Source organism: Balaenoptera borealis (genome assembly GCF_965194805.1).
Source record: "Balaenoptera borealis genome assembly, chromosome: 3".
Lineage (NCBI taxonomy): Eukaryota > Metazoa > Chordata > Mammalia > Artiodactyla > Balaenopteridae > Balaenoptera > Balaenoptera borealis.
The window spans coordinates 75,776,125-75,791,352 of NC_138866.1; the positions used below are offsets into that span (position 1 = coordinate 75,776,125).

Genomic DNA, 15,228 nt, shown 5'->3' on the forward strand with positions numbered 1-15,228 from the left:
CACCTATCAGATCTCCCTAGAAAAACAGAAGCCTCTCCTGATACTGCTTCTCTGCCTAATTGGCTTAACCAAATTCAAGTCTCTTCTGAATACATTGAATGGGTGGCATCCAAAACAAACCTGGAACCAAAAATGCAGGGGATTAATTTTTTATATTTTATTTAAAAATAGTCAAAATTAAAATGTTTATGAATATAAATCATGTGCATGGTAAAAATATTCAGATTATGGAAAAGGTGTTCTCTTTTCTCAAGTGTCTCCTTCCCCATCCCCACTCTCAGCTTATCATGTAGCTTCCTATTTCATTGAGAGAAGGAGCCGAAGAGAATTCCTCAAGCTACTACCCTTATATACCTGCATCTCTCCTGAGACTGGGTGGTCTGATGCTGCTCCTACAAAAGTTGACTTCTCCATCTGTGCATCAGAATCCATCCCCTCCTTCCTACGAAGGGCCATTACTCCTTTTTTCCTTCTGCACCATTAACTTTTTCTCCCTATTGCGTTCCCTTAGCATATAACCATATTTCTTTCATCTTAAATAAAACCTTTGTGTCAACTTTCTCCTTCCACAGCTTACCTCATTTCTCTCCTTCCCTTTACAGCAAAGCTCAAGAGTAGTTTGGAAATGTTAATAGACTTGTAAAGAGCAGTTTTAGGTTTATAGGAAAGTTGAGCAAAAAATATAGAGTTTCTATATACCCTCTGCCCCCCACCATATATACATACTTTCCCCTATTAATATCTGCATTAGTGTGGTACATTTGTAACAATTGATGAACCAATATTGATACATTATTTTAAAATAAAGTCCATAGTTTATATTAGGGTTCACATTTTCTCTACATTTCTATGGATCTTGACAAAGGCATGTTATTTATCCATCATTGCAGTATCATACAGAGTAGTTTTGCTGCCCTAAAAATCCCCTGTGCTCCACCTATTCATCCCTCCCTCTCTTCCTTATCCCCTCAAGCCCCTGACTACCACTGACCTTTTTACTATTTCTATAATTTTGCTGTTTACAGAATGCCATATAGTTGGACTCATACACTATGTAGTATTAATCTTTTCAGGCTGGCATGGTTATACTCTCTGCTTCTGATGTCTTTCCTTTTCAACTCACCCAATCATGCCAATAAAATAACTCTTGTCATGATCACCAAAGATAGTAATGATCCTGAATCAGGTCTCATCGTATTTGACCTCTGAATAGCATTTGACACAGTGGATCACTGCACTCCCAGGACTCGCCACTTTCATGGTCTCCCCTGCACCTAAGCAGCTGTTCCCTCGTTCTTCTTTGAGAGTTTCTCTTTAGCTACTCAGCTTTCTTGTCTTTAAATCCCATCTATATATCGATAATCTCTACACTTATCTTTCTCATGAACGCTAGGCTCCTCTCTCCAGCAGCCTGTGCCCCTGCTGCAGCTCTGCTTTCATGTCCTAGTATCACCTTACACATAACATCCCAGACTGATTCCTGATCTTCACCACAGCCCTCTCCCCACCCCACAACCCAATCTCAGTTAATTGTAATTCTATTTTCCGGTCTCTGGTCCAAAATCTTGGATTTGTAATACTTTACAAATATTTTCTCTCATATTCCACATCCAATCTGTTAACAAGTCTGGATTAGCTCTGCCATCATGAAATTGCCAGACCCAAACTCTACCACCTAGACCCAAACTCTACCACCTAGACCCATGCCACCATCATCTCTTGCCCATGTTAGAGCTGTAGCCTCTTTATTGGTCTTCTGTTTTTGTCCCATCTTCGTTTATTCTCAGCTGAGCATCCAGAATGATCTGGTTAAAATATAGTCACATCATCTTCGTCTTCTCAAAACCATTGATGACTTCTCTGTTACTTAAAGAGCTAAACTTTTTTCTTGTTTATCTGTAAAGGTCCACATGACCCTATCCATATGCCCCAACTCCTACAGCTTTCCACTCTCTGACCCCTTATCCTACTATATCCCATCTCACTCATTCTGTTCGGTCCTTCTGGCCTCCTGATCCTTAGATACGCCTCCCCTCCCCCCAAACTCCACCTCAGAACCTCTGACTTGCTGTTTCTTCAGTCTGGAGTGTGCTTTCCCAGGATTTTGGCATGACTTACTTTATAATTTCCTCAAATTTGACCTGTCCTCAAATGTCACCTTTCATGCGAGACCATTCCTGACTACCCTATTGAAAATTGCAACCCACTCCCACAGCAGTCCCTGTCCCACTTCCTTGCATCACTTTTGTCCACAGCACTTGTCACCTTTTAATAGGACATATGTTGCACATACTTATTTTATTGCCTGTCTTTTTCCACTATGGTATGTAACATCCATGAAAGCAAAAATTTATTTGTTTTGACCACTGCCTGGCACAAAGAAGGTGCTTGTAAATATTAAATAAGTGAATTAAAGAATAATATGAAAATTACATCTAATTCCACCATTCAGAAATATCTAATATTAAAATTTTGTCAGTTTTACATGTATAAACACATTATTATTTTTATAAAAATTGGGTCATATTATATATGTAGTTTATAATTTGTCCTTTTCTCTTAATATTATAGGTATGTTTTAAATAAGTAAATATAGATCATAATACTCAAATGACTATGAATTATTCAATTACCATTTATTATTATTATTTATTTAAATAATCCTCTACTTTTGTATATTTAGAATTTTGCTATTATAAGCTAAGTTTATACAAAAATGTTTTAAATACTACCTTTCACTCTTATTTGAGTACTCTCTGGGAATAAAGTTTGTACAATTAGTAGGTCACAAGGTATAACCTTTGATGTATAGTGAAATTCTGTTGATTTAATTTTCCACCAACAATATATGGAATTATCTGTCCTTGCTATTTCTAAGAGTAGTACTTGCTTTCTTTTAAAGATTTACTATTTGGAAAAGACAAAAGTGTTATATTTATTATAGCTTTCAATTTGGACCATTGCAAACCATATCTATTGATTAAATGTGTTTTTTTCCCTAAAATCACATTTTTAAAAAATTGAGGCAAAATGTAAAGTCCCTTTTGCCAATTAAAGTTATAATACTGTAAACATTATAATATTGTAAAGTCTTGTGTATCCTTGGATCTATACCTATTTTTTGTCCTCTCAGATCCCTTACATTAATTAGTTGTATCCCATGCTTTTTCTATATTATTTAAATATTATCATCTTATAATACTGCATATTAGAAATATTACTTCTAATTCCTGACTAATTTTACCTGATTTACCTCTAGAAAATTTTTGAATATTATTTTGTTAAGTCAAAAAAATTTAGAGAGTTTATTGGAATTTATGTGCTGAACAATATGGAGTTTCTCCTTCCAATAAAACTGTATGTATTTCATTTATTCAAGTTGTTTTCCCCTTTTGTAGAGTAGCATAGCTTTGGTCATAGAGATACATTTCTGATTAATATTATTTCTATTGACTTTATATATCCTATTGCTCATCTAAATAAACTCATTTTTAACCATATATTTTAACAAGTAATTGTTGGTTTATAAGAAAGCTATTGGTTTTATTTGCTTATTTCGTAACTAGCCACTGTACTGAGTTATTTGGTTTTGCTTTTCAAAATTCTATTTTATAAATTATTTTAAAGTGAAATTGGGTTTGGTTTCTTTTGGTACGCAGTTCTATGAATTTTAACACATGTATAGGTTCATGTAACCACCAACACAACCAAGATATAGAACAGTTTTATTATGCCCCCAAACTCCTTCAGTGCTCTTTCTGAATTATCTTTTATTTCTATTATTTTTTTGTTAATCCTCTTGCCTTTTCCGGAATAACTCTAGTAATAATTATATACACTTATCTTTTGTTTTAAACCAGGGCAGATATTTTAGATTTACCGAGTCTTTGCAACTTGTGTTGGTTGGGCTTTTTTGTTTTGTTTTGTTTTAAAGTCATTTCCTTCCTTTCTCTTTACAGAACAGAAATAAAACAAAAACATCTTAAAAACAGTTGATTTTTTTCTTATTTCAAAGCCTGCAAGGAATGTGGTCAGCTAGGGAGGATTTTCCTGGGCTCTATTATCAGTCTTATGAAGAATGTAGGCTAGTTGTGGTAGTTGTGAAGAGTTCAAATCACTGAGGAAATTTGGGAAGAAAGTTGTGTTTGGAGAGCAAGTTGCGGTTGAATGATTGACCTTCAGGTAAATACGGCAAGACCCTCAGTTATAGTTTACGGTTGAGATTTCACACCTAATATCTTCCTGAATTACATGTCATGACCTTTTTCAAAAAATAATGTTAATAATTATAATCACCTCTGCTTTCTACTATATTTTATTCATCATTTTCTCTGTGCCAGGCATTGTGCTGAATGCTTTACATTTGTATAATATAATTCATACACCATTCCTTTAGGCTACTTGCACAGCACCTGTCTTCACTTCTTCCAGTTACTTTGAGCTTTCCTACTTCTCCTTCCCCTGATTTCACCCACCTGGGTGGCAGCTATCATTATACATGTTAGCCTGTACTAATTTTTGATGCCCTGTCAGAAAATTTAATGCAGGCTTCTTTCTTTACATGATTCTTCTAGTAAGCAAGAGTTTGCAGGTGATAAAGTACCTTAGCCCAAAAGAGTAATTTTCCAACATTGTGACATTGAACACTGGGGTAAAAAGGTGGGAATATTTCCGTAATCAAAGGAGCAATGTTTTGCTCCTTAAATGACTGCTCAAAGATTTTCTCAAGACCAGTCCCACTGTGCTTTTTCTCTGATTAATACTGCTTCATCATGAATGTGTGTCCTCACTTTAAATAGTGAAGACATACTCCACAGCTCTTGTTCCAACTTTGGGAAAAGTCAGCTCAACATTTTAATTACTCCTACTGCAAGCAGACTGTAGTGCTTAATCCCTGATCTTCCTAAATGCCCCTGCTTTCTAGTGGCTTTTATAACAAGACTGGAGAAAATATATATCCACACTCCAGGCTTCTGATGCTTACTAAGGACTATGGTGATTTCAGTAGTTTTGTGAATCTCGAAGGATTTGGTGTTTTTGATTTCTGATGCACAGCTGGTAGGTTAAAAGCTGAAAATAATATAAAGATCTTGAGAAGCAGTTGTAATTCGTGTTCTTCAGGTAGCAGACAATTTTCATTTAATTACTGTGTAAATCAAAAATAATAGAGGAGTAGTAAAGAAAAATATATATAATTTGAAGACATAAAGATGAGTGATTCAATTGAACAGGTATTAGAGATGCCCTTCTGAAGATGAAAGGAGAAAAAAACCTGACAACTATAAGTGAATACTTATAATGAATGCATAATATATTCACTATATATGTATATAAATTTAAATTAGGTATGATAATAATTTTTGTGTTCTCATTAATTACATTTTAAGTCAGGAAAATGGAAGGAATATTTAAATATCTGAGGTTGAGAAATTTTAATGCCTTTAATACATCAAGATACTCATGTAATTTTTATAAGAAGTAATTTAACTTCAAAAAGATAAAATGATTTTGGAAGCCCATATCTTTTTCCAAGTCACTGAATTGAAACTAGGCTAAAATATTTTTACTGAAATTATTATTATTACTATTCATGAAATAAAACAAGCAGATTATTTCTGAACAGTATTCCAAAATTCGAATTTTGAAGCCTAGAGAATTCTTGAATGTTGCTCAGGACATATGCTTAATGCTTTATATAGACTGTCTAATTTAATTCTCACAGGTAAAGAGGCCAAATCTTAGAGAGGCTACTAATGTATGATCAAGGTCATACAGCAGGTTAAGAACACCTTAACCCTCTTAACCACTTTGCCACAGTTCAGTTTTAAGATTTCTGGAATATTGTTCTTTGACAAATCTTAAAAATATTTATCAACATTGACAGAAAAATTTGAATATTTGCAAGTAAATGAGGATGAAGCCAGATTTTCTCCATGTGGGAAAACAGGAGGTCACTTAGACGAAAACGTTATAGGAGATATTTGCAGAACTTGCAATCTGCTGTAAACCAAAAACTCAATTTTGAAAAATTAGTCTGAGTCCCTAAAGTGTCTTTTTTTTTTTTTTCTCTTTCAGTTGGCTCGGGTATCACTTTGACATACGATAATTAATGTGGGTTTTTTGTTTGCTTTGTTTTGTTTTGAGCATCTTATATGCTGGTACTACAAAAGGATAGACACTCATTTCGTACATTTCCTGGATTTGTCTTAGAATCTTTCTTTCTTTTTTCTAGTCTAAAAAATTAGCTCTGTTTGAGTAACATGTGGAGAAATAAAGGAGGGATTTTCTTGCTCTTTTTAAAAAAAGATATCAATAAGATCATAAAAGTAAAAAAGTTGAGAATAACTCTCATATGTTACAGGTATACATTTTGGTCATCAGTAATTTTATGAAATTAAGAAATTAATTTATCATTTATATATTAATAGTTAAAATAGTACTTATTAACACTGGCAAAGCAATTGAAAATGTGCAAATGAAATTGGAAAGGAACTGGATTCTTCTGTAGCTGAGAAAACAGGAAGTCACTTAAAGAAAAAATAATTTATCACTCTCATAGGATAATAAATGGGTTTCCTGAAATCATTATGTTAAACTGTTATTTAAATCCAGTGTTCAACAATAGTGGATTCAACATAATTGCATTTTATTTGGTTTAAGAGAAAACTTTGAGAATTTAACTCTCATTGAAATTTTTATTTACCTGACTTATTAAGTAGAGCACACTCACTTAGTATAATCTTCCTCTACAACTATGGATTATATAACTCCTTAGTCAGTATTCAGAAGGGAATATTACTGTGTGGGTATGTGATGAGTATAACCCTGCATGTACTTGATACTGATCAAAATCAAGAAGTTGTCCATTTGTAGAAGTTTCTGACAGCAATTGTTAAGTGGTTCCAAAAAGAAAAATCTTACTGAGATAGTTATTAGTTGGATTTTAGGTAATCAGCATTCTGAATTATTAACTGATATCATGACTCCTTCATATGTATATATAGAAGTATCACATTTTCTAGCTCTGTCATTTTGTACCATTTTGTCATTATAGAGCAGAGCCTGCATATCAGTGGAGGGGGTTAACTATTCCAGAGTGTCTGAATTTGTGTTACTTGGACTTATTGATTCTCCTGAGCTCCAGATTTTCTTTTTTGTGATGTTTTCCTTTTTCTACTTAATGACCATGTTGGGCAACTGCCTGATTTTGCTCATGGTCCTGTCCACCCCACACCTTCACTCCCCCATGTACTTCCTACTCAGTAACCTGTCTCTCATTGACATGTGCCTGTCCTCCTTCGCCACTCCAAAGATGATCATGGACTTCCTTGCTCAGCACAAAACCATCTCCTTTGAGGGCTGCATTTCTCAGATCTTCTTTTTGCACCTCTTCACTGGGACTGAGATTGTGCTGCTCATCTCCATGTCTTTTGACAGGTACATTGCCATATGCAAACTTCTCCATTATTAATCAATTAAGAGCCAAAGAGTGTTTGTTGGGCTTGTGGTAACTTCTTGTACGGTGGGCTTCCTGCATACAGTGAGCCAGTTAGCTTTTACCCTCTATTTACCCTTCTGTGGTCCCAATGTTATAGACAGTTTCTTCTGTGACCTTCCTTTAGTCATCCAGCTGGCGTGTATAGATATATATGTTCTTGGAATCTTCATGATTTCAACCAGTCATGTGATTGCTCTTATAAGTTTTCTGCTTTTGCTCACTTCCTACATCATTGTTCTTGTCACTATCAAGGACCTCTCCTCCACAGGATCATCTAAGGCTTTTTCTACCTGTACAGCACATTTCATAGTTGTGTGAATGTTCTTTGGGCCCTGCATCTTCATCTATGTGTGGCCTTTCACAGACTTCCTGGTGGACAAATTTCTCTCTCTTTTCTATACCATCTTAACTCTGTTTCTGAATCCACTTATCTATACGCTGACAAACCAGGAAGTGAAGACAGCTGTTAAGAAGAAATAAGTAACCAATATTTAAATCTTGGGAAAACTACTCTAATATATCCAGTGCAAAGAGCAGAGATCTCTGTCTGAGATTTTGTATCATCAGCTTTGTTCTCAGAACAATAGAAAATTAAAGTTAGAATCTATTCATTTAGTCTAAATTCATGAAAATAAGCCAGAGCTGAGAGATGTGAAGTATCTTGCCTAAATGTTAGTGCCGTGTTTGCAAGCATTTTGCAATTATGAGTCCATTTGAAAAATCTGTTGAAATTTATAGGTTATTTTTATGGAAAAATGCACAAATCATCAAAATTGTGAACATATATTCAGGAATTCATGGACTCCTGAATTCTACAAATATACATCAGATTAAGACTACTTAGAGAAGCCCGAGAAAAAATATTGCTCTTTTGTCTTTTGACCCAGAACATTCTCACTCAGTTGCACAGCCTTGTGGTATTCTGATGGTGTCCACTTGCAGAATTTAAATTAAGAGTGTTGGGCGTAACAGGTTTTTTCATGGCATTGGAATATTTTCATGGAAAACTGATATTATGAAGAAGTTCATTTGAATATTGTTGAAAGATCTTGACTCAGTGGGTCCAATTATTTGAGTTCTGACTCAACTTTGAACAAAAGAGAACAGCTTAGAGGATCCAGGATTTAATAATACCTTTTCTTAATGGGTATATAGATCACTATCGCCCTTGATAATTGATATAGCAAATAGTTAATCAGATGACAATTTGTAAAGTTTAAACCATGGCAAGTAAACTACTTGAATCTGACTGGCTTTCAAAACCTGGCTGAATATCATAGATTTGATGAATTCATTAATACCAAGACTAAGCGTTTGGAAAATTATTAACTATTAAATTCATGATAAATTTTTCATTTCCAAATAAATTATCCCAAAATATTATTAGTCTCAGTGTGAGTATATGAGTATACAATATAATGTAGCATGTGGGAAGAAAAAGATGATAATAATTTAAGAAATATATTGACAGCAACAGTCAGCTCTACCCACCACCAGAGCCTCCCATCAAGCCTCTTAGATAGCCTCAACCACCAGAGGGCAGACAACAGAAGCAAGAAAAACTATAATCCTGCAGCCTGTGGACCAAAAACCACAGTTACAGAAAGATAGAGAAGATGAAAAGGCAGAGGGCTATGTACCAGATGAAGGAACAAGAAAAAACCCCAGAAAAACAACTAAATGAAGTGGAGATAGGCAACCTTCCAGAAAAAGAATTCAGAATAATGATAGTGAAGATGATCCAGGACCTTGGAATAAGAATGGAGGCAAAGATTGAGAAGATGCAAGAAATGATTAACAAAGACCTAGAAGAATTAAAGAACAAACAAACAGAGATGACCAATACAATAACTGAAATGAAAACTACACTAGAAGGAATCAATAGCAGAATAACTGAGGCAGAAGAACGGATAAGTGACCTGGAAGACAGAATGATGGAATTCACTGCTGCGGAACAGACTAAAGAAAAAAGAATGAAAAGAAATGAAGACAGCCTAAGAGACCTCTGGGACAACATTAAACGCAACAACATTCGCATTATAGGGGTCCCAGAAGGAGAAGAGAGAGAGAAAGGACCAGAGAAAATATTTGAAGAGATTATAGTCGAAAACTTCCCTAACATGGGAAAGGAAATAGCCACCCAAGTCCAGGAAGCGCAGAGAGTCCCATACAGAATAAACCCAAGGAGAAACACACCGAGACACATAGTAATCAAAGTGGCAAAAATTAAAGACAAAGAAAAATTATTGAAAGCAGCAAGGGAAAAACGACAAATAACATACAAGGGAACTCCCATAAGGTTAACAGCTGATTTCTCAGCAGAAACTCTGCAAGCCAGAAGGGAGTGGCATGATATACTTAAAGTGCTGAAAGGGAAGAACCTACAACCAAGATTACTCTACCCAGCAAGGATCTCATTTAGATTTGATGGAGAAATCAAAAGCTTTACAGACAAGCAAAAGCTACGAGAATTCAGCACCACCAAACCAGCTCTACAACAAATGCTAAAGGAACTTCTCTAAGTGGGAAACACAAGAGAAGAAAAGGACCTACAAAAACAAACCCAAAACAATTAAGAAAATGGTCATAGGAACATACATATCGATAATTACCTTAAACGTGAATGGATTAAATGCCCCAACCAAAAGACATAGACTGGCTGAATGGATACAAAAACAAGACCCATATATATGCTGTCTACAAGAGACCCACTTTAGACCTAGGGACACATACAGACTGAAAGTGAGGGGATGGAAAAAGATATTCCATGCAAATGGAAATCAAAAGAAAGCTGGAGTAGCTATACTCATATCAGATAAAATAGACTTTAAAATAAAGAATGTTACAAGAGACAAGGAAGGACACTACATAATGATCCAGGGATCAATCCAAGAAGAAGATATAACAATTATAAATATATATGCACCCAACATAGGAGCACCTCAATACATAAGGCAACTGCTAACAGCTGTAAAAGAGGAAATCGACAGTAACACAATAATAGTGGGGGACTTTAACACCTCACTTACACCAATGGACAGATCATCCAAAATGAAAATAAATAAGGAAACAGAAGCTTTAAATGACACAATAGACCAGATAGATTTAATTGATATATATAGGACATTCCATCCAAAAACAGCAGATTACACGTTCTTCTCAAGTGCGCACGGAACATTCTCCAATATAGATCACATCTTGGGTCACAAATCAAGCCTCAGTAAATTTAAGAAAATTGAAATCATATCAAGCATCTTTTCTGACCACAATGCTATGAGATTAGAAATGAATTACAGGGAAAAAAACATAAAAAGGACAAACACATGGAGGCTAAACAATACGTTACTAAATAACCAAGAGATCACTGAAGAAATCAAAGAGGAAATCAAAAAATACCTAGAGACAAATGACAATGAAAACACGACGACCCAAAACCTATGGGATGCAGCAAAAGCGGTTCTAAGAGGGAAGTTTATAGCTATACAAGCCTACCTAAAGAAACAAGAAAAATCTCAAGTAAACAATCTAACCGTACACTTAAAGAAACTAGAGAAAGAAGAACAAACAAAACCCAAAGTTAGCAGAAGGAAAGAAATCATAAAGATCAGAGCAGAAATAAATGAAATAGAAACAAAGAAAACAATAGCAAAGATCAATAAAACTAAAAGTTGGTTCTTTGAGAAGATAAACAAAATTGATAAGCCATTAGCCAGACTCATCAAGAAAAAGAGGGAGAGGACTCAAATCAATAAAATCAGAAATGAAAAAGGAGAAGTTACAACAGACACCGCAGAAATACAAAGCATCCTAAGAGACTACTACAAGCAACTTTATGCCAATAAAATGGACAACCTGGAAGAAATGGACAAATTCTTAGAAAGGTATAACCTTCCAAGACTGAACCAGGAAGAAACAGAAAATATGAACAGACCAATCACAAGTAATGAAATTGAAACTGTGATTAAAAATCTTCCAACAAACAAAAGTCCAGGACCAGATGGCTTCACAGGTGAATTCTATCAAACATTTAGAGAAGAGATAACACCCATCCTTCTCAAACTCTTCCAAAAAATTGCAGAGGAAGGAACACTCCCAAACTCATTCTATGAGGCCACCATCACCCTGATACCAAAACCAGACAAAGACACTACAAAAAAAGAAAATTACAGACCAATATCACTGATGAATATAGATGCAAAAATCCTCAACAAAATACTAGCAAACAGAATCCAACAACACAGTAAAAGGATCATACACCATGATCAAGTGGGATTTATCCCAGGGATGCAAGGATTCTTCAATATACGCAAATCAATCAATGTGATACACCATATTAACAAATTGAAGAATAAAAACCATATGATCATCTCAATAGATGCAGAAAAAGCTTTTGACAAAATTCAACACCCGTTTATGATAAAAACTCTCCAGAAAGTGGGCATAGAGGGAACCTACCTCAACATAATAAAGGCCATATACAACAAACCCACAGCAAACATCATTCTCAATGGTGAAAAACTGAAAGCATTTCCTCTAAGATCAGGAACGAGACAAGGATGTCCACTCTCACCACTATTATTCAATATAGTTTTGGAAGTTGTAGCCACGGCATTCAGAGAAGAAAAAGAAATAAAAGAATACAAATTGGAAAAGAAGAAGTAAAACTGTCACTGTTTGCAGATGACATGATACTATACATAGAGAATCCTAAAAATGCCACCAGAAAACTACTAGAGCTTATCAATGAATTTGGTAAAGTTGCAGGATACAAAATTAATGCACAGAAGTCTCTTGCATTCCTATACACTAATGATGAAAAATCTGAAAGAGAAATTATGGAAACACTCCCATTTACCATTGCAACAAAAAGAATAAAATACCTAGGAATAAACCTACCTAGGGAGACAAAAGACCTGTATGCAGAAAACTATAAGACACTGATGAAAGAAATTAAAGATGATACCAACAGATGAGAGACATTGAATTTTGTATAGTGAAAACAAACAAACAAACAAAAAAACCTTCCTTGGCTGATTCAATCTAATCTAGTACTCTTATTTTGCAAGAAATGTAGAAAACTGAAATGACTTTGGGGGTTTCTTAGTTTACTTGGAGTAGGAGAGCTTCTTTTAAGTTCACTATTTTCTTTAAATAAATGGTTTATTTTATTTCCACTCATGAGCTCTGTATAAGCTAAAATAATAAGCAGGTCTTTTTTCTTGTTTTAGAATTGTGTCCTACGGAGCCCCCTCAAAATGTATTTCAGCCATGGTTACTAACAAAGCAAGAGATAAAAATCCCTTAAGCTTCAAGGATTACCTGTTGGTCATATAACCAGCTTTTCCCTTCCAGAATTCAGTCCCCAGAGCATTTAACTCAAGTACCTATTCACAGTGTTTTTAAGACCATATCAAGAAAATATATTTATATACCATATAATTAGTGCTCCACTTACATAATACACTTATTATCTAGTTTGTGTTATATGTATAAAGACTACAACTGATCAGAGTTCTGTTTAAATGTTTCTTGATTCACTCTTCAGCCTTTAATTCTTCCAGCTGAGTAATCAAAACATTTTTAACCTGTTTTAATCTCTTATATTATTGCATAGCTCTTCTCTACTTACTCTCTATATCATTTCTAAACCAATTTTTAAAAAATACAATGCATCAGTCTATTAAAGCAAAAACTAGAGCTGAATAAAAAATGATTTCCCCCTGGTTCTCAAAAATGATACACTATTAAGACATTACAATAGCATATGGTTGGTGTGATTGTCCTAGCCTTGATGAGGTAACAGAACAATTGAGATATTTAGTATGTAATCTTTCAGGAGATTCTCTGGTGAGTAAAGATGAGGACAGGTATAAAGATAGTCTCTTTATCTTGTTCGTTGCATGGTAAATCCATAGACAAAAATATGGCTGTTGTTCTTTATGTGATGTAGGAAAATCATTCAATAATACAAGTGAAGCCATGAATTGGCTGCAGAGTTGATGGACATATTCACCACCTAAGCACTACATTGGAACAGTTAGTAACAGAGTTGAGTAGATTTCATAAACTTTCTGGAATAGCAATTGAGGCTGAGAACTAAACAAATGTAGCGTAGGAAACAAAAGAATAAACAAATGAATTAATGAGCTGTTTCTTCCTATTGTCACAGATCACCCATGCCTTCTCATTTTCCTCCTAAAAAAGAGGATCTCAGCTGCTCATTAGACCCTGTTAGAGAGAGGCAGTGTAGCATAGTGGTTAAGAACATAGGCTCTAGAGGTAGCCTGCCTGGGTTTAAGCCCTGATTCCACACTAGTTGCATAACCTAAACAAGTTACTTAAACTCTCTAAGTCTCAATTTCGTCATCTTTAAAGTAGAAAAGATACTAGTGTTTACCTAATAAAATTGTTATGAGTCTTAAACGAGTTAATATTAGTAAAGTCCTTAGAAAAGTATACAACACATACAGTAACTTCTATAAAAATATTCACTGAATAGTTAAATGACAATAATAAATCCAAAAATACTGTTTCTTTGACTTTACTATGTAGCCTTCTTATTTGTTTCTATCATTTCAATTAGTTTATCATCATAATAATCATTAACACTATTATTATTATTATCCCAAAATAATCTTGACAAGCTAATTGTCTCAAAATCTATTAGTCTAATCTATAAATGTGAGAAGTAAATATCATTACATGGATTTTAAAAATTAAATTAACTTAAATTAAAATATATCATTACATGTAGATACTATAGGATCTCAAGCCTAATTTCAGGCTTTTCCCAAGAACCCCTCATAACAGACAAAGGAAGTCAAAGTAATGAAACAAAGTAATTCAAAGTAATGAAACAGTTTTATCTACTCATAATTCATATAGGCATTATGTCGATTATATCTCAATTTTTTAAAATAATCTATACAGGCAAAAGAGCACTGACCTTCAAATAACCAGCTAGAAAATTCTATACTTATTCCAATGATGCTGTTGTGCAGAAAATGTGGGGCACTCACATCTATAAAACACTGGAGCTGGAAAAGTAAATATGTTTATTTTAGAGACATACATTTGTATTTAGCAAAAAATATTTTTAGCAGGTATGACTCCAGGTCCACAAATTTAGGGATACAAGAAATAGTGTTTCTTTATTTTCTTTTACTCATCTGAAATCTGATGATTTCAGGGATACAGAAAATAGTTTGTTGTCTTATTTTCTTCTAATCGTCTGAAATCTGACTTTGAGCCCCATTCTGCCAGGCTGCTGGAGAAATGCCATTCCATCCACTATTTGGGTTCCCGATTCCCAAGTTGTGTCAGGATCCTGTGATCTTTCAGTGCTGAAGCATGAGAGAGTTTCTCAGTCATCTACCCAAACTGCTTAAGAAGCCCATTGTCCCAATAGATCGTGGTCCCTTCTGGTTTAGCATCTCGCTTCTTCTATGCACACTTGGAGCACTGGAGTCAGAGGCAAGGCTAGGAGTCCCTGTGCCTGGGACCCAGGTTTCTGATAAGCACAAGTCCCAGTGACTTTTATCCCCAACCCAGTCTCTGGTATCTTTTCCTTATCTCTCTCTGTTTGTCTATTCTTCTCTTTCTTACCCCTCCAGGACATAAATTAAACTCGGTGGAGGTCATATACTATCAAAATCAAAAAAAGATTTATTGACATCAAAATTTGTATTTATAGCCTACAATAAACATCTGAAGCAAGGAATTTCTAAAAA

General features: G+C 34.6%; 2 protein-coding genes across 2 annotated transcripts in view; both read left to right on the plus strand.

The window, feature by feature from the left end:
• LPCAT4 (lysophosphatidylcholine acyltransferase 4) overlaps window positions 1–15,228 on the plus strand; it is a 162,631-nt gene that overhangs the window by 105,571 nt on the left and 41,832 nt on the right. The gene's annotated exons all lie outside the window — the stretch shown is intronic.
• On the plus strand, window positions 7,160–8,959 carry LOC309625476 (olfactory receptor 4K2-like; the record flags this gene model as incomplete). Its single annotated transcript, XM_082385071.1, is given in 3 exon segments — window positions 7,160–7,468; window positions 7,472–7,813; window positions 7,817–8,959. Coding segments are annotated over 3 exon segments (813 nt in total). The 3' UTR covers window positions 7,979–8,959.